Source organism: Dermacentor silvarum, chromosome 5 (assembly GCF_013339745.2).
Source record: "Dermacentor silvarum isolate Dsil-2018 chromosome 5, BIME_Dsil_1.4, whole genome shotgun sequence".
Taxonomy (NCBI): domain Eukaryota; kingdom Metazoa; phylum Arthropoda; class Arachnida; order Ixodida; family Ixodidae; genus Dermacentor; species Dermacentor silvarum.
This window is the reverse complement of record NC_051158.1, coordinates 34,557,761-34,585,026: the sequence shown is the minus strand read 5'-3', so window position 1 is coordinate 34,585,026 and position 27,266 is coordinate 34,557,761. Positions and strand designations below refer to the sequence as shown.

Here is a 27,266-nt window from a genome sequence, read left to right as displayed (position 1 = left end):
CACTGACATTGCAGGTGTTTCCAGCCTTTAATGAGAAGAAGAAAACCACAACGTTTGCCATTACAACAGGACAGCGAGGAAGATGGTCGTATATTGATTTTATTGGCTGAGATAACGCACCAGAAAAGCCACGGGGCATCAGAGAGAATGGTTCAAATTGTGGTACATGTGTTATACCAAACTCGTAGGTGGTGGTTAAATGGAATCACATTGGTTGCGACAACGCAGATTCCAGGGTGGTGTTTGTGTATAATCGAGATTGTAAACGCCATTTCCGTAATCTGATGACACTCTCTATATCAAGTGACAACAGCGTTGGCAAAGTTTTCTATACAGCAAGAGCCTTTTTCGCCGAGCGATGTCTTGTAAACAGTTATAATTCCATAAAAACGACCACCGCAAAAAATGAGCTGCAGGACAGCCGGGGTGAAACGTTTCAGGGATGGAGGTTCCACGAACATGGTGCGTTTCTAACAAATGTATTTCTGGCCCCCTCCCCTCCACCCTCTTCTCCCCGTAAATAAGAAAAAAAAAAGAGCACCATACTTCACTTTCCTGTTGGCGGACACAAGTACAGACATGAAATAGTACTGCGGACTGGGTGCCAAGGCTGCGGAATTGTCCAGCATTTTTTTTTTCACACCTTGCGCACGGTAGCTATAGACGTTTCACAAGTGGCTATGGCGGCTGCACATCTAATGCAAAAAATGTGGTGATGCTCGTCCTTACCAACAGAAGGCAGTGAGGAGCGATCTCGACCACTATGGCGTCTTTAGGCACGTGTTGCAGGGCCTCGCAGAAGAGCACGGGTGAAACGAGGTTGTTGACGAAGTACTCGGCAGAGCAGTGCTGAGCGATGGGCTCCTTCCAACGGCTCTCGGGGACAGAGGAACTCACCCAATTTTTTCCACGGGGCTTTGGCTCCAGAACCACCTGTTCCAAGACCATACGAGAAGAAAGGCTTGCTTTGTCCTATTGCTTAATGCCGTTGAAGTTGCTTACTAGCATTATCACAATTTTACAGCGCTGCGCTAGACGAAATAAACGCAAACATGAAATGCACAGGGCGGCCGCTGCGCATCAATTGGCTTTACTAGGCAAAATATTACAAGCTTAAAAGAAGCACAATTGCGACGGCATTTGAGAACGCCCGATAGATCACTGAAATCGCCCATCGCGCGCGCATACCGCGGAGGGTAAGCAAGCTTTTTCTGGTTCACCTCCCTACTTTACCTTTGTTTCGCTGTCACGCTCTTATACATGCATTCAATTTCTTTACTCAAAATCTGAAGAGAAGCTCTGCCGAAAACTAGATCTCGAATCTCTTTTAAATTCAAGCTGTCAGATCGATAACAGTGGAGTCGAGCTCAAAACGCTGTGTTTAAGGGAGACCACCAGTGAACTGATATTGCATTGGAAATGCGCTTGCGAGATTAGCAATATTATTTGATCGCGTCATTTACAACCATGTACATATTTAGGAACCATCGGCGTCGCAGTAAAGGCGTTGCCGTGCCAAACAACACGATGCACGATCTTCCTGCTGCATTTTAGATAAATCATTCGCATATCTACCGAACTTGAAATGCTGAATCAGTTCGCCGAAGCTGTACATCAGAAGCAATCAGGCTATATCAAAGCTAAGAGGGTGATATTTAAGAAATTTAACATCTTGTGTTAATACCTCTGATGGGTATGGGCCTGATGAGCCAGGAGTTTGCTCTGTTAAACTTGACATAAAACTCTTTGTGTTGCGAGACTATTTTGTCAACCTTAAATGCATGCGCTATTCGAAAAATAAAGCAGAACGTTTTTTGTGGTAACAACATAATTTCTGGCCTTATTTCAGGACATATATGTGTCGAACTGTTCGTATTTTCGTGGCAGGTGTTTGAGCAGAAATGTCAATAGTTCGACCTGTAATTCTGCCATGAACAAAAGGTTGCTGTAGTCGCAATGAAAACATATGTCGGTAATTCGCCATTTGGTCTCTGGTAAGACAAGACGGATAGCTCCGTCTTGAAGATCGAAAGCTTCTCCGCAAGGGCAACCATAAAGTTTCCAAGAAAAGTTTTCAGAAGCAACTCTGGAGTTGAGATTGTTCAGATACCAGTCATGGGTATGATGAGAGTAACATTGATTTCTTCACCCTTGTGGATTTGACGTTGATTCAAATCCATCACAGACATCCGATGTCGATTTGACGTTCACAAAAATGTGATGGTCAAATGCGAACCTTTTCTCTGTATTATAAGAGCATTTTAAATCAAATAGGTGAACTTGAAATGCTCTTACTTTCCTACAAACCTCACTTTGTGGTTTTAACCGAGACCTGGCTAAACAGCCACATTGGTGACCATAAAACTGTTGCGTCTGATTACTGCATCTAACGACGTGATCAGTGGCTCACGTGGCGGAGGTATCGCAGTGATCGTTAAAACTAATACAAACATTCATGTGATGCAACAGATAGAAGATTCTGAACGATTGTTTCATAGTATTTTAATGAAGGATTTATTGTGTGTACTCGGGGCTACTTACGCCTGATATTGAAATGTCATTTTTTTCCTAGGCTGTGTGATCATTCAGTTGAACATAGCAGATGAAATATTATACCAGGAAAGTTTATTTACCCTCAATTGACAGGACATATTTAGTGTATGTTGAGTCTGACAAATGCTGATATAATTCGTGATATTAAGCTGCCTCTGAACGTTGAACAAATTTAATGTGAATACACTAGAGTGCGTTCACTTTTGCGAACTCTTGTTTTTCACTGACGCCTTTTGCAGTGAGGTTATCGCGGCTGAGCCGTGTATTTCGAAGCATCATTTGTTATCTCCTTTTTGGAGATATAAGCGTGGTGCGAAATGCACTCAGCGTAATGTGACCAATGTTGGCAATTTTGAGTACCGCGATGACATATCAAGTATTGACTACATAGAGAATACCAAGAAGAAAATGTTCTTAAAAAGAAAATGTTCAGAAAATGTTCTTTACCTTATATGTCTTCATTTTAAGAAAAACTCGAACAAACTCAGGTTTCTGTGATACAACATATATGTCAAATTTAAAATAGAATACATGCTTGTGCGATTTGGGATCCCCAAACTAAACCATATCAACAAAAGCTAGAGATGTTACAAAGCAAAGCTGTCAGGTTTATTTTTGGGAAATATAAATGGAGTGACTCTTCTACTAAGCTTATGCATGAAAATGGCACTTCAACATTACCAATGCGTTGAGAATATGGTCCCATAGTGTATTTGCATATTATATTAAAATCCAAGCATGAAATGTCCATGCGTGCATATGTTGAACACTTAGGTACCCGAAATACTGGACACAAACATGATCATGTACCAAAACCAATTTTTGCAAAAGCCAATGCATTCAAACAGTTTTTTCTGAGTGACGATTTCCGACGGGAACGCCCTTACTACAACGGTATATGAGGCCGCTGATTTTAGCAAGAAACTTCAACAGATGTTCTTCCATAAGTCTGATTTTTGTTCGAATTAATGTTTTTATAGGTGCAGAGATATAGCCCGGTTGATTTGTTGGTATGAATACTCATATTTGATTATTTGTGTTTAATACTGCTTTATATTAGGTACCCGAGTTTTACACAAATTATCATATTCCAGTCCGGCTTGGGCGAACCTGGCCTGCGGTATTGTGAATTGAAGGAAATAAATAAATTTATAATGCGTTACCTTTCTAAATTTCCAGGAAATCATGTATTTCTAAAAGCATGGCGTCATTAAGTGCATGCGCACATTCAAAATTATCGCGAACTGTTTAATTTATAACGCTACTTCTTTGCAAATGATGGCATTGCGGAATCGTAAAGCTGTTTGTATCCAGACGAACAATTTTAGGTTAATCCATGTAATACTGACTATTCCGTTTTTTGCTTGCCGCCGTGCTCGGAGCACCCGTACACAGTTGTGCTAGAGTTCTCTACTGTAGTTTTTTTTTGTAAAAAACTACATGGCAGTGGCCATACGTGAAGATTACGACACTTCTTTCTTCGTACTGCAACTCCTTTTATTGTGTATTCCAAGGGTAGTTTCCTTGGCCACTGCTCGTTCATCACTCACCTGTTTATATTCTTGCAGCAGCGCAGGTCCTACGCGCTGCATCTGAGTGCTGTGGAAGGCCACGTTCATAGTATTCACAATTCTAGCAAACAATTTCTCCGCTCGCAGCTCCTTCACCAGGTCGGCAATGGCGTCCTCCGGTCCGGACACGGTCACAGAATCCTCGGCGTTGTGGCATGCAGCTTCCACACCGTTACGGCCACGCCTTTTAGCTTCTTCCCATGTCAACCCTGCGAAGGGAGGCCCAGGTGGATTGTAATCTCATTGGCTATAGGTGATGACTGCCCATAAGACGATGCCTTAGACGGGGACTAACACTAATCTTCCCTTCCGAATGGGCACACATGCAGAAATAATCTTCTTAGGAGCAATCGTTGAACCAGACTGAACGAAATGTTTTCAACGAAAGAAGGTAGCTAAGTAGGACGAACTATTTTGTATAGAGATCAAGAAATATACAAATTTTTTAAGTGTTAGACAAAATTTAAGTAACAAAATAACATTTCTTACGGTACGCGTACATCATAACCTGGCATCGAAACTCTGTAAACTGCATCTATTAAAATGTGTGAAGAGAACCAATGTCACGAATTGCTAAAACGTTTAGATGAAATCGTGCAGTTTATTACGCTATTTTTGCAAAAGCTTTGTGTCCAAATGAGGCGTACGTGTATACAAGAGCGATGTATAATAAATTGGACATCGTAAATATGGCGATGCAGATTATTGCAATATATATGGTTTTATTGGCTACGTAGAAAACTTGATTCCTATATCAATTAGAATTTTCCGTTTATCGATGCTGTTGGTTAAAAATATGAATGCGTAGATGTATAATGGTTCGCAAGAGTCGGCAAGCCCTAGCCTTTTCCTATAAGTGGAACGAAGCTCCTAAATATTGCTTGCTTTGACAATTCGCAAAACAACCTTCCTGTTCTCATTTGCATTTCTGAAAACAACATGGGATGCTCAATAAAGGTAGAGCTCGCTGTTAAGAAGTCTCCGATGTAATAGTTTACCATGGAGCATTCGCGGCGTCGTTATCGGAATGATTCAGACTTCGAACACTTCGATTATCATTTCCATTTTCCTTCTTTTTGAGCTTTCTTGTATTTCTTGCGCACTTACAAGAAAAGTTAGCGCAATATATCAAATTTATATTATTCTTCCAGTGTAGTCTGTGGAAGCAAACTTACACGCCGTGCTATTCACCGAAGAACTGTCATTTGGGCTACGGACATTGCTTTATCACCCTTCTCCGTGCTTTTCCTTTTGCGTTCTTCTTTTACGCCTTCAAAAGGCAATTTACCCTCCTGTTGATCGTTTTTGTCTGAAACACACAGTTGATCAAAGTACGGTGAAGCATTCGCTGTCGACCAAGCGCGTGCCAAGCTAACTCCGCTTGTATCATCACCACGACCGCGGTCATCATCTGTGGAATCGACACGGCAATTACAGCGTTGGTTTTCACAGTTTGCTCTAGGCTGCAGACCACTTCGTTATTACGAACCCCAATGCTTACCGACAGCGGCCATGGCTCCTCTTGGAAGATTGCCTACATCAGTGCATCGTCCACGCCAGTAGGCGCACAGCATGGCCTGCTCTGCGGTCAGGCCCCCGTCGGCATACGCACTGGCGATCTCTCCCAGTGAGTGACCCACAATTCCGTCGGGCCGAAGACCGACAGCGTAAATGACGTCGACAAGCGCCACCTGCGGATGTATTGTAAACCACCCGTTTCCTTTCTTTCAGATGCCACAGGAATAGTGCCTCTGCTGAAGGCGGTTTCCAGTCTGTGAAATCACCGCGAACTTTTTCCTGGTCTAAGCGAGATTGCATCGAGATTGCGTCAATATTGCTGCGGGAACTCCTCCATTGTCAGCAACCTTCAGTTAGGAGCCTTTTTACCGAATTCTCTAGCAGGTTCATGATAGCGTTCCCGCAGAAACGTGGTAGTGCGGCAGCGCTGTCATGAACCAGGCAGAACCAGGCAGAAAGCTAGGTGGGGTGATGAAGTTAAGAATTTGCAGGCGCAAGTTGGAATCAGCTAGCGCAAGACAGGGGTAATTGGAGATCACAGGGAGAGGCCTCCGTCCTGCAGTGGACATAAATATAGGCTGATGATGATGATGATGCTGATAATGTTACAGAGACGGTGGTACTTGTACTTCGGGGAAGAAATGTTAAAACTTGATTGACCTCGGTGATCCTAAAGTTTGTACAATGCCGCAGTTTCTGCGTAGCGTAAGCGGCTACGAGGAAAGTATTGCGCTAAGTGGCCTGGTCCCGGAGATAGCGAAGTCTTGCGTGTCACCTCAACGCGCGAGCTGTCACAAAACAAGAAGACAGCAAAGTGACACGAGGTGCACGCGCCGCCATAGGGCAGTCTAACCAAGGAGGCTTTAAAAACTTTTTTGAAACCTCCTTAAACCTCCTTTAGTCTAACAGCATGGCTCAAAGCACGATCTTCAACAAGGAAAGAAGACAACAAAGTGCTGCGGTGTGCACGCGCTGAGTGTATCAAATAGTTGGCTGGCTTTGGAACTGGGTTATCGTGGCCGCATGGTTAGAGCACGCAGTTGCCGTGCTCTACAGGCAGAGTTCTTTAGCTAATTGACCAGAATCATTTTGTGCTCTGTTCCGTTCGGCCTTCCGTTTCGTGTGCCGAAAAACCCGCAGTGCCACCTAGGCTCGAATAGGTGAATTTCTGTGACTATACAAAATTCTGTATGCTCCCTGCCACCTACTTGTGGGCGCATGCACCTCCGACGCAATATTTTGTCAGAAAGCGGCCAGGTTCAGACACATCTGCCCAAAGCCCAAACTATTAATATTTTGTCGACACGCGACCGGCGCACTCGACATCGGAAGACCTGCGTTGCATCATAGGGTAGAAAATAAGAATTTCTCGGTGTGTTTATTGCTGCTAATGCATTGAATATAAGAATTTGGTGTCTATGCCACACCGTAAGGAAGTAATCATTAAAACGACGCTACTGGGGAGATCGTTATAGTGTGGGCCGTATACTTTGTAGTTGCTTATCTCTTCAAACACGGCAGCCTTGGTTTCAAGAGTAGAGTATGAGCTTCATAAGTAATGATTCCAGAGAATGCTAAGCACTATATGACACTAGCCACTGCGGAGTTACTGACCCAATTTTTTTTCTGAAAGCGAAGCGCATAAGTAACTCGCCTAACTACCACAAAATGTCATAAATGGGGAAAGGAACGCTTCGAAATAAAATATTCACTCTTAACGGAGAGAAAGAAACAAGGAACGGGCCCATATACTACGTTGTCCGCGTGGACTGCGTAAAGGAAAAGGGGCTAAAAATAAAGTTATTGGGGTTAACAGCAAGAAAAGCAATGAAAACAACGAAGTGTTACAGTAATTCCACTAATAAAGCTGTGCTTTCTTTGTTTTTCGCAACTACCACGTACCGAAAAGCAGTGCCCTAGAGTGAACGTACATTGATCGACATGCTTTTGGCAACAACTAAGTCCTGCACAGAGATTCGCATGCAATACCGAGGCCACACGGACTTATGGTAAAAGACTGTCACTGTGACATGTGGATTAAAACCGGCACATGGACAACACATTCATGAAACTTTCTTCCGTTTTGTTATATACACACCCAATAGCATAAATATCATGCTTCCTGTTATATACGAATACATACTACATATTTTATTTAAATCAGTGCAATATCGACCTGCGACAATGAACATACACATGCCCAGGGTGTCAAGGTGCACTTACCCGTTGAACATTGGACCACATAGAAGAATGTGACGTTCAACATTACTTATCACAAATCTATGGCCTTTAGAACACAAATATAGGTGTCCTCAATACGTCACATTGCTCACACCGAATGGCGCACAGTACGTTGACAGCTCGCAAACTTACCTGAATTGCTACGATGGATACAAGGACGTTCGCCACGGTCTCCGGGCCTCGCGGCTCGTCACTAGTCACCAGGTCGATGAGGTCGAGGCCGAAATTCCTCGCGAGTAGGTCGTGCGATGTGTGGATTGAGCGGGCGAACACGTCGAACTGCATCATCTGCCTTGCCATGCTGTTCCACTGGCAGCCCATGCCGGTGAATACGAACCACAGTGGTCTCCGCGCTGGGAAGACCTTCTCGACGACCTTGGTCGCGGGTTTCTGTGAGCCGTCCACAGGAATCAAGGCGTAGCCGCGGAATGGGAACTGCTTTACGCCGGGCTGCCCTACTCGGTTCAACAGGGCGTACGCAGAATCGGGGTAGGGTCCATCCGCTTCCAGCCTATCCAGAGTTTTCTGCCATGCAAATAGAGGTTCAAATGTCAGGCGTGACGCCCCATCAAGTGTTCTGTAATATGATAGGAGGGTATGTTGAGTCGGTGTTCTTATGGATATTCGTTCTGTAGTCGTGTTTGCATTGGTGTACAACTGGCATCCAGTAGGTATATATTGTAATGATTCGTCAGTTATAAGATAATTTATTAGAACGGCCGAGGGCTGTCATTTTGCCATAGAAATTATTTTCGTCAGCCTTCTCAATGTGGTGAACGAGGAATAGGGATGCGACGTAATGTATGAACCAGAGGCTCCACATTTTCGGCAGCTGGCTATACATCCATGATGCCGGCGGTGCGTTAGATTAGCGTTAGTTTCTGAGGCGCAGAAGAAAATGTGAATTCTCGGGGCGCATCACAATACCCGAAGACGAGAAAAAACCCACCCTCAGCGAGTCTTCACTCCTTCCAGCCATGAGAACGAGTCGAGGGAGCTCAGGCTTTTCCCGGGTCATTGTGTCCACGTGCGGTCCCGGGTTTGATTCGAGAATGGCATGGACGTTGGTCCCGCCGAAACCAAACGCATTGATGCCAACTGTGCCGCCATCAAAGGGTGTCAGCTTGCAGATCACCTCGGTGCTTCCGTCGTGAAGACACGAAATGCTCGGGTTAGGATCCGTGAAGTGCAAGTTTGGCGGAATCATGCCTGTCTCCATGAGAATGATCACCTTGGAAATTGTTGAGATTGCTGTGAAGAACAGATAAAAACAGTGAACATGAACAAACTGGCGATCATTTTATCGGATAAAGGGAGTGAAAGAGTTAATATAGTAGGAAGAGGGATACGATAAAATAATTATGGAACAAGAATGGGGGAGCTTGACTTCAGGCAATGGGCAGGGAAACCAAACTCCAGCATGAATGAGATTTAAAGGCAGTTTATAGATTATTCACAAGGTCCAATCACAACTTTTAATGATCCCCCGTTGCATATAGTGTCATTGCGACGCATTACTCAGGTTACTTAAGGAGATGAACATTACTGACGTAATAGGCCACAGTGAGAATTTAGCCGATGAATAAAATAATAACTCAATGCTACAAATTGTAATTGTGAAGTTCAAGCAGGTCAGCGCTCCAAGCGTTACAAGGTTAGTGCAAGGCTACACATAAGCCACAGTTTTTCGGTTAAAAAATACATTATAGCAGACATATAAAGAGTAGCGACTACTGCAAGGAAAACCCTATTAGCACAAAGCCAACCTTAATCGCCAAATGAAAATTTAGCTCATGCTACGCTAGTCACAAATATCGCTGAAGTCGGGAGATCTTATGATAAGGACCGCGGGAAATTTGTGAAGGCCCACACCAGCTCCCGTCACGCCCGTCCAATATAGCAACACGACCGCACAATCCGGTAATTAATTACGAGCTTTGCTAACTCACCACTGATTATTTAGGGTGCTCACGAGTATTTACGCTACTGCTGAAAAGTTTCATCTGGATACGTCTGCTCATCTACTACTGGTGGTCGTTTGAAGGTCAGCCGCTTTTCACAACGGGTACGAAAAAGCTCCTAAAAGCTCATCCTAAACCTACATACCACGTGAGCGTGCAAATGGCAAATGGAAATTGTGAGAATAACAAATTCTAACAGAAGATGAAAGAGGTTCGTACATATTTTCGCGGAAAGGTTCTTTCTGCTTTACTATGGCATTTTTCTTTGTTCGTCGTTTCAGTTTGTCCCGCGTACACGGCGCATGGAGGGATTTTGAAAGGAATATCGTGGAAAGCTTCGATTTACAACTAGGAAACCTGATGACTGCGCAGCACCCCTCCATTAGGAATCTGTGAGTATCCATCGATCAGGACGGAACAGTAACGACATGAATCTGCAGTAAACATTTCAATCATACCTATCACCTAATACCACATGTTAAAACATTGAAATTGGGCACGAAAGAACGAGATACCAGGCGAATGGTTCACGCGCTCATTATACCATGCATATTTTCATACATAGCATTCGGACACCTTTCCCGAAACAGATACGGATCCCGTATTCACTCTACATTACTTTAGCAAGGATCGTATCCACAACATAGGACTCTATGACACACATGGAATGCTCAAGTAGGGACCCTTTCATATTTGGCAAATCCACTTTATTATTCCGGCAGAAACCATCTAACGATGACTATAGACATAAATGAAATTAGCACTGAAGCAATCTAGCGATGCACCGTATTGTAACCGCCAAAAGGCGTCATGTGTAAGGCCTATACTACAGCCGGGCACTTCCCTTGGGATACGCTGCATCATCTAGCGCCGCCTCCGCAAAGTTAGCGCGTGGTGCACGTCTCGTATATGATTTACGCAAGATTGTTTATATATATATAGGGCATGAGATCAACTTTGCGCCTCGCCGGATAAACATTACAATATTTTTCTTGTCATTAAAAAGCGGCACATACTTAGTGGGACGTACTCTGTTAGCCAACTTGGCGTGAAAAAGGTTCATTTCAGGGTGGCACAAAGTCATTAGCACATACCCAGGGACCGCAATTGGCGTGAAACTGTTTGTCTACAAACGGACGAACAGGAGAGTGGGTAAGGTTCTCCCAAAATGCCAATGACCCTAAAAATTTAACATTGACCATTACAAATCTATCACTAGGTCACCAATGGCATCCATGTTTTGCATTCGGCCCACGTGTGTGGGCTCCCAGTACGACCAAGGCGTTGCCTTAGGGAATCGTTTCCTGTAATTAAAGCGCGCTCTTGTCACGGGAGTGTAATGTGAACAGCCGCTATTATAGATTCTACAGGAAACGCTGTCTTACAGGAGGCGGCTTCGGCGTGGCCCGCGTTGCTCTTGACCGCACCAATTTTGAGGGGTCTCTCGCGCTCCGGAACACAGAAGAATCTGCCGAGCGCCGCCAATTCTCGAGGGTCTCCCACCTTCGTTCCTGTTCCGTGGGCTTCGATGTAGGTGACCTTCAGTGGGTCCACGCCGGCGCCGGCGTAGACTTCGCGAAGCAGCTCCTCTTGCTTCTTGCTCGACGGAACGGTGATCCCTGCGATATTCAGGCAGTCACTTGATGCTACATGTTCCCATTGCTCCTACGATTGTCGTTACTTCACCCTCGGGTCCACTGTGATGTACAGACTATGCCCTTTTCAATCGGGATATAGAGTAGAATCTGGTTAAACGGATCTCAAGGCCTCGGTGAAATATGTTTCTATTCACAAGAGTTCGGTTTACTGAGAAAGAAGGTCTGAAGTATGACACGGCCACATACAACCTCTTAATGCTGTTATTTATGTTAAATTTAAGTACGTGAATGTACGTACAAGTATTGTTTAAGCGTGGTCGACAGCTACTGGATAGGTTAGGCTTCTTTAGTTTCGGTTTTGTGGAGGCGCGGACGACATATTAAAACAAAAATATAGCTCTTACTACTGCAGTTGGTTTGAAGTCGCCACGCCACCGATTCCGAACTCCGCCTCCTATTGCCATTTTAGGGGCGAAGCTCCTTAGGGTGAGGGTCTGTCCCTCCTCTGTAGTATGTAGTAGCAGTAGTAGTAGTAGTAGTCGTCGTCGTAGTAGGTAGCAACGTCTACTTTTATAAAAAAAAATCCGAAAGTTGTGTCCGTAGCGCGGAATCGAACCAGGGACCCCTCACTTCCGAACGCGCGGCGCTAGCCACTACGCCACGAAGCGCACATGGACACACGCACCACGATGACAATAAATACCCAACATTAACGAAAGACCGCGTTTCTAACGCGTTTGTGCTAGCACGTTACGGCCCGTGTAAGAAGCTGGTGTAAGACGCTGTGGCCTCTCCGCCTTACCCCCGTGTTCATAAACGCTCGTCGACTTGAACTTGACTTGCCACCGCCTTGGGCAGCGCGTTCGAAATGCGTTGAAGGCGGTGGCAACTCAAGTTCAAGTCGAGGAGCGTTTATTAATACAGGGGTTATACTCTCTCAGCAGTCATGTGTTGGCGTCGGCAAACGCGGTGCACGTTCCGGCATGTGTAAACGGCTGCGTAAGACGCTGTGGCCTCTCTCCCTTACTAGAGAGTACTGCACGTTTCTAACGCGTTTGTGCTAGCGTCCCCTTAAGCGGGAGATGGTGCAATTATAATGAAGGCGCTGTTATAAAATAGGAATGACGTCACATATGGCGCGTGTCATTGGTGGAAGTCAATCGTTCGATTTAGTGCGGCGAGACTGGGCGAATTACACGGAAGATTCACGGTTTACCGATGATTCCCTCCGGAGCTTCGCCCACTCATCATCATTCACCCCGTGGATATGCGGTGTTTTTTTTATCCAGAATTTTATTCTAGTGACTGCAAGTTCTGCAGAAACAGGGCCGACCTCCCACACATAATCTGGGGATGTCCCGACAGTAGTCAATATATGCAGAAAGACACCTCGGCTTTTCAAGCAATAAAACGATGGAGTAGTGGGAGAGCGCGCTGCTCAGCTCTGACACGACCATCCAAACTCGGGTCGTCCAGGTAGCCGAGGACGCCACCAGGACCCACGGAGTCCTGGCCGCCGCCTTAGGAGGAAGAAGGAGCTACTCTACCTCACACCCCTTCTCCCTAACCCCATCCGGACACAATAAATGTTCTATCTTCATCTCTCTCTCTTACTGATCCAATCAGTGGCAGAATAAGACACGTGGTGGTGCAGGAAGAGTCAACGTTATCAAACGGCGTGCTTAATGCGTCTTAAATTTTGCTTGTCCTTTCGTTATCTACGTGGCGAGTGGCTTTGCCGCGAAGCTGTGCAAGTCTGTACATGGTATGGATTAAAAATTTATCATACATTGTTGCTTGATTGAGCCTTTGCCACCACTTCTTACAATGGCTTTCCGTGTACACGACAGGTGTCGCAAAAAATATATATTTTAAACCTGCGTGTTTCTGAAAAAAATCCTGAAGAGCTTGCTTCTTTAGTTAGGTTGACAGAGAGTTAGGAAAACGTTTGTTCCGATTAAGGATTCTTCTCCATTACCTAATTTCGAAACCTACGAATTTAGAAGTTGTTCTTCCGTTGAAGTGGCAGTACCGCTTAAGCGATTTCCGTTTACCGAGATTCTACTGTAATTCCTGAGGTCACTTCCGGCAAGAAATGCCAGTTTTTTTGCTTCACGTCCTCCTCGTGTTCGCGCCAGCTTGTGTTGAGGAAATTCAATGTTTGCACGTGTAAGTACGTCTCCGAACTGTAGTGTGTAAATACGATATGCCTTTTTCCTACAAACACGAGATGACTAGACAACTTTGGCCGAAGATGAAGTTGGATGATCGACTATGTGTTATATCATGCGAGATCACGATACAATAGGGTATTTATATATCTGTAATAATGTTTTATTTCGTTTAAGGTAATTTGCCGTTGGATATTTTCGCTATCTATCTATCTATCTATCTATCTATCTATCTATCTATCTATCTATCTATCTATCTATCTATCTATCTATCTATCTATCTATCTATCTATCTATCTATCTATCTATCTATCTATCTATCTATCTATCTATCTATCTATCTATCTATCTATCTATCTATCTATCTATCTATCTATCTATCTATCTTGGTATCGCATCCTTAGACCCGAAGTCCGCTTATGGACATAACTTTTCAAGCCGGTACTTATTACCGACTGGTATATTATGAACGTGAAAACACCATTCTTCGTTCAAACATCCCGTTTAGGTATTGGAGGCAGCATCCACATGTAAGCCCCAGTGTGTAGCTTAGTCATTCTATGAGAACGGGGAGAAAACCTGAAAACGTGAGGTGCGGATTCAGTTGCCTTCAATGCATGTTATTGTATTTCTGCAAGTTATTGTTATCTCCTTCTGGTTCCGAAATTAGTTTTGGTGACCACATTGATCGACATAACTTTGCTGTTCATTACCTCTCCCGTATAGCAAAGACCATTTAAATGCGATAACGATACAAACATAACACAGATAAAAACTGGCCTTAGTTGTACCCGAGTTTGCTATTTGCTCTGCTGGTAGCCCCGAAGGCAGTGCAAAAATCCTGGGTATGCCGGCGCTGATAGCAGTGCACGCTAAGGGGACGAGCCAAGGCTTCCAGTGCGATATAGTTATCCAGATCAACAGTTGGCTTTCATCGATGTAGGAATGTAATATGTCCTGCGCGGCGCAGCTGCCGCTGTGAAAGTCATGGAACGGAGCAGGAGGACAAGCAGTGGAGTGGCGTGACGTAGTCACTTGAATACAGAAGCGGAAGTGTTGTCGCGTGCGTGGGGCGAACGGACGTGATAGCGGCTATGCACTCCGACACAATAATTGTCATGCACGCTGTTTTCGGCGCATATGGCAGCCAGCCTCACCTTCAACCTTGTAGCCGTCTGCGTTGCCCCTGACGTTAATCAACTTGGCATAGAACCTGAGTGCTTCGGAAGCAGGCTGAAGAAACATGGCTCCTATGGTTTCACTTCGCACGTAACCGTCCGCTGCGCAAAAAGATGCACGATGTGTTAAAGATCTGTTTAGAAGCGAATGGCTCGTATTTGTGCGACCAGCTTCTCCAAGTTAGCCGAACTCAGATGCAAGAAAAGAAGAAGATTACTTACTAGAAGGTTCATGGCAAGTACTCAGCACTATACAGTACGCGCCCACTCATCACAATGAGCCGCTGAACCACGAGTGTATTTTGCACACAATTAAGGGTAAGTAAAGCGAACTGCTTCGATGCCCGTCCACGCGTTGCACTTCGGCGCGAATCTTGAGCAGAACCAGAAAAATTAGTTCTACGGCAAGTACCTTAGAAATCATCCGCCAATCAGTTGCCTATGTGATGCACGGACAATTTTATCCGCCAATCTAAAATAATAATATCTAACATAAGTAAGATTCTTTTGCCCAATATTACACAACAGATCAAAAGGTTGGTGTAATGAATAGGATTTTATATTCGAGACATATACCATGTGTCCCAGCTAACGTTAGCCTTGCTGAAAAAAATATAAGAAACATACAGTGCTAAATTCTATTTTAAGGTCTTTAGTGTTCGGTAACCCGGCGTCAGACGAACACGCACCGTAAGTCTTGAAATTGTATCCCGCACTGCGCCTTTTTAAAATCATTATTTTCTTTTAGCATCTTGGCTAATGTTAGCTGGGACACTCTTATATAGTGCTCAGGCTTCTGCGATTCTTACATGTGTTTAGGCGATCTGGCCATAGAAAATTCATACAAGAAATCTTGCCACATCTGCTAACGCAAGTGCACCTGAACCTGTTAGGCCGTGGCTGAAGGTATGTTCGACGTCTCGCTCCAAATTTGTTTACAGGTGCGTAAAGAGATCCGGCAGTGTTCTTATGGAAGTACGACCGACGTTTCTCGTTGGTTCAACACTCCAGGCGCATTTACGCCGTCATCATTGCCGTCGGCGTCGCCGCCGGGATGTTCCGTATAATGTCCAAGTGGCAATAACATCGTCACCGCGCACCGTATGCTGTATGTGCGAGTGAAAGCTTGCGAGGGTGAGCCGATGATGGTGGCTCAACCTCGCGCCCGCAAGGAAGAACAGTGGGGAGGTAGCGTGCCGTCCTCCATCGCGCGTGAGGTACCAGGGGGACGTGGGCCGGGGGCGTTCTACCCTTGCGGCGGCTGCAACTAGTACATTAAAGATGTATTGAATATGTGAAGAAAAGACAACTAGTATATTAAAGATGTATGCAGGATTTGTGCGCGCATTGGTGCAAATCTACATGAAAGAAATTTAATACAGGGTCCAGAATATTTCGCTGCGCGTGTTCGCAAAATGTTTCACGCTCACCGAATCACTGTTCTTGCTGAAATTTTGCAGAACGATCGCATTTTGGCGTCAAATTTGTTTAGTATTACTTGGCCCGATTACTCGCTGTCATTTTTTTTTCAAGAATGGGAAACCGCCTTCGTCTATGCGAGAACTGGCGTCCGCAAAGCCAGCCCTAGCACAATCTTGTGTCGCCGCCTGCCGGCATCTGCAGAAAGGAACCGATCACGATACGTGTTCCAGGAGCGGGCAGCACTCAACAAACCTCCCTGACCGGCTGCTTTCTGCACATGCCGGCAGGTGGCGACACAAGTTTATGTTATCGCCCTCCCTGCAGCAGCTCGCATCCCCATAAGTAAATGTAAATTTGCACTTTTTTTTTTAAAGTCAGGAGTTAACTGTGGTAAGTGTTATACTTACCGAAGTAGAACCAAAAATGCGATCGTTCTGCAAAATTTGCGCAAGGACAGTGCATCGACGAGCGCAAAACCATTTTCCGAACAGGCGCAGCGAAATATTCAGGACCCTGTAGATCGCGTGCCAACATGGGTACACCAGAGCGTGAGAAAAAGAAAGCAGGAATGCGCCGAGATATCTAGCGATATTGGGAATCAAAATGGCTACACAACAAATTTGGCGGTAAATAGCGGTCAAAATTTTGGTGTTGTCACCACCCTAAAACAGCGCTTGCATGTAGGCTCCCTAAGATGGCGAGATGGCGAGCGCCACCTGGATGGTGTTATTGCAAGGAATAGGGTGGGCGGCGCCGCTCTATGAATGATAGAAACGCTGGAAAACGGATTTCTGTTTGAGTTTCCGCGTAACAGAATTACGTTTTTTCGAATATTCAAATTATAATCCGACGCTATCCTGTATGTAAGTTGTATTTATGTCGTACTTTAGGATTTTCTGACGCATTTTAGTTTGAGGAATTCTATTAGTTCACTAACGCCTCTCCGCTACGCGGAGGGCCTGCGTGATTGTGGTTCGAAACGATTTTTCGTGGAACGACGGTCGGCGCCGGCACAGGATTTCTTGCGACACGGGGCCCTTAACGCTGTCGCGTTAAAATAGAAAGCACTCAAAGGCTCACCGTTGGCGTTGAATGTCTTGCTTTTTCCATCTCGTGATAGCATGCCGAATCGGAACTCGCTCAGCGTCGAGAGCGGATTGAGCATGACGTTGGAGCCCCCAACGATGGCGGCCTCGCATTCACCACAGCGAAGTGACTGCAGGGCTAGGCTCAATGCTGTCATCGTGGAGGAGGATGCCGAGTCCACCGTGAAGCTTGGTCCTGGTTTAGCAACAGAGCAAATAGGTTTTATAAAGATCACCATCCTTGAGTGATTTCTTTGGGTACGAACTCGCTTAACTGCAACAGCAGTCCGAACGACACCTATGTTCACGAGAGAACGGAGGCTCGAAGCGATCAACGTTAGCCGAGCAAGCGATGCCTCCTCAGACTGGAGCCAAAGTTTTGACTAAAGATTTGCCTTTGTCACATGGCCAACACACCTGTCGAAATGTTGGCCTCGCGGCTTAGAAATCGGTTGTTGGATCGCGGTTAATCAATGCAACAGCAGTTACGTCCTCGACTGAGAATGGGTAGTAATGCAGAGCTTTGTATTTTCGGTAGGTTACCGAATGTCCTTGGTGACAAACGAGTGGCCTCGACGAAGGCGAATTTGTTGTCGTGGGACAAATTTAGGCCAAGAAGGGTGTGGTATCCTTTAGCCGACTCGCCTACTATCCTCCTACGGCAGTGGTAACATTTATTCAGGCGAAAGCCTTACATGTCTCATGGTGAGGCCTCCATTTCAAGGTCGTTTCAAAACCGCGTCATCGATACGAAATAGTCCTGTGAGGATAAGAGGCGGTAATGCACACAAAATCGCGATTAATGTGGTAGAATGATTAAGCAAATGAACCGAAGTGATAACGGATATAGATCGAGAGAGAAGCATTTGGTGAATTAAGAGTGAATTGATGGTTAAAATAAGGGGTTTAGTTGGGTGATGGGAGCAAATGAAGGTAATGATGAGATAGAGTGAGCTAAGATAATTGAGAGTAAACGAGAGTGTATTAAGAGTGAGTGAGGGTTAATCAAGTGGTGATAGAGTTAATCAACAATGACGAAATTTGGAAATTTGGAGTAATAAAGCAAACCAATTGTGATGGAAGTAAAACCGAAACGATAGCGTGAATGAAGCTGAACAAAGCAGTGATAGGGTGAACCAACAGTTAATGAAGTGTGAATTAAGAGTGAATAAATGGGTTATGGAGTGCGGGAGTGACTTGCAAAAATATATGTGAGATTTCAGGCTCAAAGTTAGAGTGACTCAGCGAATAAAAGTGCAGATTTACGGTTCGAATTTGGTGAATTATAGGAAGGGTGACTGTAATTTGTGGTTTCAGAGGGATGATGACTCAGCCAAAAAAATTCGTTGTGTCATTGAGTTAGCGGCGCTGGGGCTTTAGCCTTGAAATCGTCTTAGCTGTAGCTTAAGAAACACCTAGTAATTTTTTGGTCGCGGCTGTTTCTTGTTTACCTTTAGACACCAACGTTACACAGCTTCATCGCTGATAACATTGACTCCCCGGTATTGTTTCATTCATTGGACACTTGTTCATTAGGAAGAGGTCGGTGACACTTTTTTAGCGAAGAATTACAAGCTTTCTCACGTCAACTGAGCCAGCTATACAGTTAGTCGTTCGGTGAGCACGTCCCTCAATCAATCAATCAATCAATCAATCAATCAATCAATCAATCAATCAATCAATCAATCAATCAATCAATCAATCATTATTTAAGCTAATATATTATACAGTACATCAGCCAGGCATTTAAATAAAAGCTTAAAAGAATCCGCGCGACCTAAAGACAGGAAGTTGCTCTATGCTTCGGTGCCAGCTGTCCCATACCGCAAAAGTCGAGGCAGTAGGAGACACGATTCGAGAACATGTGCAGAGCCGCTCCGGTCACGATGTAACCGTCAATCGTGGCCGAATCACCGCCCAACGCAGTCAGCGTCTCGGACAGCCCGCAGCCGACGAAGACGCCGATCTTGCGTCCGCGTAGTGTCGCCGGATCGTAGCCGGCATCTACGATGGCTTCGTACGAGCTCTCCAAAAGGAGACGCAGCTGAGGGTCCATGAGCTGCACTTGCTTAGGCGGCACTCCGAAGAAGCTTGCGTCGAACCGCGACAAGTCTTTGATGGTCCCCATTCTCTCAGGCACTCCGAGGAAGCCTGCAAGGCGCAAGTTGCGCGCATGAAAAAAAAAAAAAATGAAAGTGTCCCGTTTTACTCGATATTCGGCTGCGTTATTTATTCTTTAGTCATTCACAAAAATGCCGACAGGTGCACTGCTAAAAGAGAGAGGGGGTTAAACATCATTTAACCATTTCACAATGTTTGGTGCCCGCTAATTATACCGCTTACCAGCGTTCGGAAATGTTAGTTTTCGTGGAGCTTTATTTTTCAGAAATAAAACCTACAATATTTGAACGACTTAGGCGCGAACATATTTAAGAAGTAGGAGAGGGATACTTATAACCTGGCACAGCAAATGTGCCGTCATAGAACGGAGAATTGCTTTAACCTGGGTATTTGTCGTAGTTTGTGAAGTTCTTGAAATTGGAGCTTCATTAGCATCTCAAAAAGAGGACCTTGCTCGATCATTTGAAAACGAGAATATGGTGGCATGGTATTGAATGCGGTTTTCCCAGATAGTATATTTAGTAACTACGGATATACCATAGTATAACCAAGCACACTAGAGCTGGGGGAAGTAAGGTTCGTAATGCCTCAAGCCTTACAATGGATGGAACACACACTGCAAAAGCAATGTTTGTTATATGGTTTCATCAATACATCTTATCCGAGTCCCGATTAGATGTGTTGTAAATTGTGGCCAAGTATCCTACTGTCAAAAGGCGAAGAATTTATTAAGATATATAATTACTTGACAGTTATACGCAGTAAGGTTACTCAGCTGCATGAACTGCTATAAACATTCGCTTACTAACTAGGTTAACAAGCATGGTTTCACGCGCACACAGACAAACATAAACTCAACTTTCTCAATGACCGCGGACACTCGCTGTCAGAACGGTGGCTTGATGAAGTACGGTAGCATCGAGGAGCGAACTTCGCCTTCCGGCTGCCTCTCGCTTCAACACCAAGTAGGCGTGCGAGAACACAGCGTACCAATGCCATTAGCTATCTCTAGTTGGCTAGCTTGAGAACACATCGCAGATTAACTCCAAAAAAGGCCGCGCGCGGCCCGAGTAGAAGCGGAGACGCGCGCTACCCTGCCCTCCTTCCTGTTCCTAGCGCTGCTCAACTCCCCGTTCCTACCCGTGCACCATCCTCTCCTGCCTCCCTTGAGCGACGAGAAGACGACTTCTGATATTCCTCGGCTCACACTCGCATGCTTTTCCTCACACCTACAGCATACGGCGGGCGGTCGTGGTCTTACCGCATTTGGATTTCATATGGAACATCACGGCAACGACGACGGCGGCGGAAATTCGGCTGCAGTTTCTTATAATTGCTGTCACAATAAAACTCAAAAACGATTGGATTTTCTTTTGTTCAATTTAAAGAGATTGAACTTTGTTGAGGTAGGTGACGAGCGTAGTTAACATACGTATTCCTGCGAACGTCACATGACTTATGACATATTCAAAGTGCGTAGTGACCTGGCAACACTGGCCACGTCCGCCATTTTCTCTGAGCTGTAGTTTCGAAGCGTCTATATATTTTTTTGCGCAGCAATTAATGCAGTGCGGCTATTCAGGAGTCTGAAAGGAAACAGCCTCCTTCATTGTCTAGAGTACTAAGGAAGGGAGGAATTTCCCTGTGCCCTCCCGAATCAACGAAGCCACTTCCTATAGTTTTCACAACATTGTATATTCACCCGGGATAATTGAGAAAGCTTAGGAGTGAGGATCAATGGCGAATATCTCAACAACCTTCAATAGTGAGCAGTGCGAACGAGGCATGCTCACGAGAGTATGGAGGCTCGAAGCGATCAACGTTTAATCGAACAAGCGATGTCAGACAGGAGCCAATGATTTGACAAAGAGACTCGCCTTTGTCACATGGCGAAAAGTACCACTGTCGAAACGTCGGCCTCACAGCTGAGACATCAGTTCTTCAATCGCTGTTAATCAACTCGACGGCAGGTAATTACTTCCCCGACTTCTCTAAATTTCCAGAACGTTGTTCAAACTCCGGAATTCTGTGCGAAGTGGCCCAACTATGTGGAAGAGATTACATCGACGCGATGACTGACGAGTGGTTGCAAAGACGTTAGCGGTGGAGGCGGCGGAATGACAACGACACTGCGTTATTTGGGTGACATAAAGACAGCGAATTCTTGTTTTTTTTTCAATAAAAACGCTATTTATGACTGCTGCGTGAATATCGGAGCAATGAACGACTGCTGTACTTTGCGAACAAACTATGCACGGTAGGGTGCACTGTTACTGGGCCGCTAGGAACCCGCCGACGAGAGTTAATGTGGAAGGCTATCAAAATCGGCATCCCCTTCGCTTCAACAATGACTTCTTAGCAGAACAGGACATTGTTGAACATGATCCGCTGCAGCACGAAGAACATCACACAAGAAGGCGCAGCAATGATGCATAGAACCGCGACAAGTCTTCGATGGTTCCCATTCTCTCGGGCACTCCGAGGAAACCAGTAAAGGGCAGGTTGCGCGCATTACAAAAGGAAGCTTTTCTAGCTTACTCGGTGGTGGAAAGCCGCGCTGATCAGCTCAGATCTGCAAGATAAACTATGGGCCATCCAGCGAGCTCGACAGGCGGTCGGGAGACAGGGTCTCTCAACCCCCCCTTGGCGCGGCCTAGGCCCAGGCTTCAACCCGCTGGCCTCAATAAAGTTGTTCCACTCACTCCACAACGTTTGAAGGCAGATAATTCTAGTGTTTGCCAGTGTTTATAAAAGTTATGCTTAGCCTAACTTGGTTTTTAGAAAATTAATGCCTGCAACACTTGGACGGCTTAAGCGCGGATATATTTCAGAACTAGGAGAGAAATAATTATAACGTGGCAAAGCTATTGTGCTCTGACACAACTAAAAAAAATTTTACCTGCATTTATGTCTCTCCAGTTCTTCCAATTGGACCTTGATTGTCATCTTATAGACATAACCTAGCTCGATAATTCGATAAAATGAATGCGATAGTAAGTTGTCGAATGCATTCTGTCCTTGCAATATGTTTAATAAATACGGATACCAAGCATACTAGAGCTGGATGACGCAAGGTTAAATAAGCTTCAAGCACAACAATAACCGAACAGCATATCTGTTTCCCACTAAAAATATCGGTTTGTTATGAAAGTATGTTAGCATGGTCTGCTTTATCAATACATGCTAGTTATGCTAGTTCAGGTGTACTATAAATTTCACCCAACTATCCAACAGGAGAGCCTGTTTGAATACATTGCCATTGAATACTTTAATATAATATTAAAAATAAAGATTCTTACGCAACGTTATTGATTTCATTCTAGTATGTTTCATCTGCCTTCTTTTTGTTATCATTATATCATTACTTAACGAAAGTTATTATTCAGTTGCGGTTAGCAAGAATCATTAACTGCGCAGTAAATTACTCTTACGATTAAGTATCCAAACTCGTAGACTGGGAAGTGAGGCTCAACGGCGAATATTTCAGCAACCTTCAGTTTGCAGATGACATTGTCCTGTTCAGCAACAGCGGGGAAGAATTACAACAAATGACTGAGGACCTTAACCGAGAAAATGGCAAGTGTGGGGTTGAAGATTAATATGCAGAAGACAAAGATAATGTTCAATAGTTTGGAAAGGGAACAAGAATTCAGAATCGTCAGTCAGCCTCTAGAGGCTGTAAAAAAGTAGCTTTATCTAGGACAATTACTCACAGAGACCCTGATCATGAGAAGGAAATTTACTGAAGAATAAAATTGGCTTGGAGTGAATACGGTAGGTATTGCTAAATCCTGATTGGGAGCTAACCACTGTCGCTGAAAAGAAAAGTGTACAATCATTGCATTCTACCGGTGCTAACACATGAGGCAGAAAATTGGAGGTTAACAAAACAGCTCTACAACAAATTAAGGACCGCACAAAGAGGGAAGGAGCGAAAAATGTTAGGCCTAACGTTAAGCGACAGGAACAGAGCGGTGTGGATCAGAGAGCAAATGGGGATAGCCGATATTCTGATTCACAGAATATCGATATCGAATATATGCTAAGAAAGTGGAACTGGGCAGGCCATGTAATGCGTAGGATGGATAACCAATGGACCATTAGGGTTACAGAATGGATACCAATGGAAGGGAAGCACAGTCGAGGACGGCAGAAACATAGATGGGGTGATGAAGTTAGGAAATTTGCAGGCGCAAGTTGGAATCACCTAGCGTAAGACAGGAGTAATTGGAGATTGCAGGAAGGCCCTTCATCCTACAGTAGACTAGAGCACTGCACGGGCTCGGGCTTACCCGAAAGCCCGGGCCCGGCCCGGCCCGGGTAGAACAGTTTTTTCACGGGCTGGGGCCGGGCTCGGGCACGGCGTGTGCTTTTTGACCCGGGTCCGGGCCGGGCTCGGGTTTTTTGACACGGGCCCGGGCCGGGCTCGGGCTTTCTGGTGGTATGCAGCTTTCTGGTGGGCCGGGCGGGTAACGTAGATTATTTCCGGGCCCGGGCCGGGCCCGGGTCTCGCCATAAAAGTTTTGATCGGGCTCGGGCGGGCCGCCCAACGTAAAAACGGGCCCGGGTCGGGCCCGGGCTGAAAAAAACGGCCCGTGCAGTGCTCTACAGTAGACATAAATATAGGTTGATGATGATGATGATAAAATTACACTTTTATCAACTAACACCACTGACATTAAATAATCATCGACGTATATAACGAGCCCTTGATTATACAAAAACCATTAACAGCGCCAGCTCGAAACCTTATGAAGGAACGGGAAACACTTATGCACGATGAGACTTTTTTTCTTGTGTTTCCAAAGACTGCATTTTCTTTAGGGTGGCGCGAACGCAATTAACGTACATATTTCTGGAAGCCTCGCATAACTTTTCACATATGACAGCGAACAATAGGGAATATTCAAAATGCGTCGTGATCTGGCAACTCTGGTGTCAAATCGGCCATCTTCTCTGATGAGTTGCGAAGCGCTTGTATGTTGAGCTATTCAGGACTCTAAAATTTAACAGTCACCTTCATCGCCCAACTGATAATGAGAACCAACTTCCATGCGCCCACACAATTCAACCAAGCCACGTCCACTCATTTTCGCACCCATAGTTATCCGCTCGAACCGAATTCTCAAGAGGTGTACAGCTTTGAAACTGAAACCTTCACCGAGCCTCTATATTGGAAGACGTGCGCGTCAAACCGGAACAAGTAGTCATACTTTTTAGAAATTTCGACTGAGGCCTTTAAAACTACCTCGCATTGCATTGCAATCACCGAGATTCTTTGGCGTGCGCAAGAAAACACATTTTTTGTGAAGAATCTAAGCTGATAAAGCAACATGCCCTCCACAAATGGGTACGGCACGTGGTTGCTCCGTTCTCCATGGATTCTCGCTTGCAGCGTTTGAACTCAAATTGTGTGGGTCAGGTCGCACATCCATGTCCAGTCAAAGTGGAGGACAAACGTGGTCGTCAAGTTGAGAGCCAGGAGCTAATCTGTTGCGTGCGTCGTTTTCGAACGTTTGCCGCCGCCTGGATCATATTTTCGCATGATAGCCTGTTTAGTGCCTTCGCTCTTACACGTGTTCTGTTTAAGAGAACCTGCTTTGATAGAATTTGCTGAGCTGTCTGAACTTTTCAGTGTATACAAGACATTATAATTGCCCCAATCTGCATGCTCATGCCAGCGTGTCAAAGCGCTTTTTACTTTCTTTTTTTTCTTTAGTACGAATCAAAATACAATTTTCATGAACATCGCATTGTCTTTTCGGAAGTTTCCTTCATTTCTAATTTGTATGAAAAAAAAAAAAGCGTAGCTTGCACTGGAGGCACAGTGCTAAAGAGACAGGGCATCTGATGGGCACCTAAACATAGTCCTGGCTTTTGGGCTACGCTAAGCACTATCAAGTCATCCCCAGCATTTCCCGGAATTTATTGATCTTTGATCGATTATCGATTAGCTATTGATTGGCTATCGATTGACTATTTCAAGGTATTCGCCGCGTATTTGGACTAGGCTAAGCACTGCCAAGTCATCCCCAGCATTTCCTGAATTTATTGATTATTGATCGATTATTGATTACCTATTGACTGGCTATTGACTGGCTATCGCAAGGTATTGGGCACGCATTTGGGCTAGGCTATGCATCTACGAAGTCATCCCCAGCATTTTCCGAAATTTATTGATTATTGATCGATTAGCTATTGATTGGCTATCAATTGGCTATAGACGACTGACAGAGCTTAAGTAGTCCCGGCCATGCTTATGTAGATTTAGCCAGGCTCAGCTTCGATATTTGACAGTGGTATCTGCCATTGCGCTTGGACCCTTTCTGCACTACCGCCAAGATCGGCCCACGTTTTTTCCGACGCATCACGGACTTACGGCCGGCTTAAGCAGCTCCGCTGTTCAAATATTCGGAGCAAACTGCTGGCCGCCGCAACCTTTGAGGTGTTTCTAATGTTTGCGCTGAAACGCCAAATGCCTACAAGATCACGAAATGTGCAGTAGATGAAAGTGTAGTGCCTTTACACCAACTCACAAAAATAGTTTCACTCAGATACAGGCTAAACAGGCGCACGCGCTCCCAAACAAATTTTTGAATGAAAGAAAGCGTCGCCCTTGAACGGTCTTATAAACCACGTTGACTGGAACCCCTCCCCCCCCCCCCCCCCCACTCCCCCCAAGAAAAAAAATCTTTAAAGGAGGGGGGGGGGGGGGGTGAAATTGCTTTTTTAATACACGTCATAGTAAATACACTAAGACAATAGACCGAGGAGGAAAACATCGTCCTTGCTTGCAACTGTTTAGCATGCGGCTTTTATTATCATACTCCGTTCAAATGTATCACGAATGCACTTATTTGCAGCCTGACACATACACAACATTCTACTATGGTGTTGTGTTAGGCTGCTGAGCACGAGGTCGCGGGATCGAATCCCGGCCACGGCGGCCGCATTTCGATGGGGGCGAAATGCGAAAACACCCGTGTACTTAGATTTAGGTGCACGTTAAAGAACCCCAGGTGGTCCAAATTTCCGGAGTCCCCCACTACGGCCTGCCTCATAATCAGAACTGGTTTTGGCACGTAAAACCATATAATTTAATTTTTTTTAACACAACATTCTACTTGAACCAGAGTGCGTATATTTTTCGCTGTTGAATATGGTAATATCTATTATCTATTGCACAACAATATCTGTTGTCATGTTTATGCATCACATGCTGTGCTTAATCTGTCACTCGAACGTATTGTGATCCATTTGTGGGCGTATAATGGCTCTATTGCAAGATATGTTTTTGTCCACTACGTGTTACGTAGAATGCGTATGTTCGATTCTAGCGCATAGGTAAGTACACCAGATATTCTGGGGCCACTTTCTATGGCTATTCCTTTCGCTCGATTGTAGACTTTTTATCTCATCCATCAGACAACCTGCTGGTATCGGTGACTTGGCGTTGCGATAGCATGCGAGCCATTCGCGGAGATTGAAATAAACGGGAAACAATTATCATCCGAAAGTGCGACACTTGTAACATTTGTGTGTTGATTTAACAGAAGCCACTAGATCCTTCACATACACTTCTCGTATCGCAAAAGCCACACATTCTGCACCGTTCTATTATCTAGAATTGCGCACAGTCCGTGACACAGTACAATGTTTATCCGCATTTTTGACAGCAGGTAAGATTGAAACACTTTACAAAGCGTGTGCTTACCTCTTGGCCAACGAGCCTCATCGTCTGTGATAAGGTCAACACCCCTGAAGAGCTTCTCCTTGAATTCTGACAAGCTGTCTGCTTGCGGGTATCGTCCCGAGATGCCGGTGATGATAATGTCTTCTTTCGTCAT

At 45.0% G+C, this 27,266-nt stretch overlaps 1 protein-coding gene across 1 annotated transcript; it reads right to left on the bottom strand.

Moving 5' to 3' along the window:
• Positions 1-678: 678 nt before the first annotated feature.
• LOC119454056 (fatty acid synthase-like) lies at positions 679-27,266 on the bottom strand. The gene is made up of 10 exons (XM_037716069.2): positions 27,134-27,266; positions 19,123-19,449; positions 17,294-17,494; positions 14,771-14,893; positions 11,230-11,463; positions 8,833-9,134; positions 8,016-8,408; positions 5,626-5,815; positions 4,104-4,333; positions 679-933 (listed from the first exon to the last, which is right to left on the bottom strand). Exons 1-10 carry the CDS (start codon positions 27,264-27,266, stop codon positions 679-681), a joined length of 2,388 nt encoding a protein of 795 aa, XP_037571997.2.

What these genes read in the sequence shown, in the direction of transcription:
- LOC119454056 (XM_037716069.2), bottom strand. Translation starts at nt 27,266, where the DNA reads ATGACGAAAGAAGACATTATCATCACCGGCATCTCGGGACGATACCCG. An exon ending in TGAGGCTCGTTGGCCAAGAG is followed by an intron (nt 19,450 to 27,133) that starts GTAAGCACACGC and finishes TGCGCCTTGCAG; the next exon opens with GCTTCCTCGGAGTGCCTGAG. An exon ending in CCACGCCGAAGCCGCCTCCT is followed by an intron (nt 9,135 to 11,229) that starts GTAAGACAGCGT and finishes TGTTCTTCACAG; the next exon opens with CAATCTCAACAATTTCCAAG.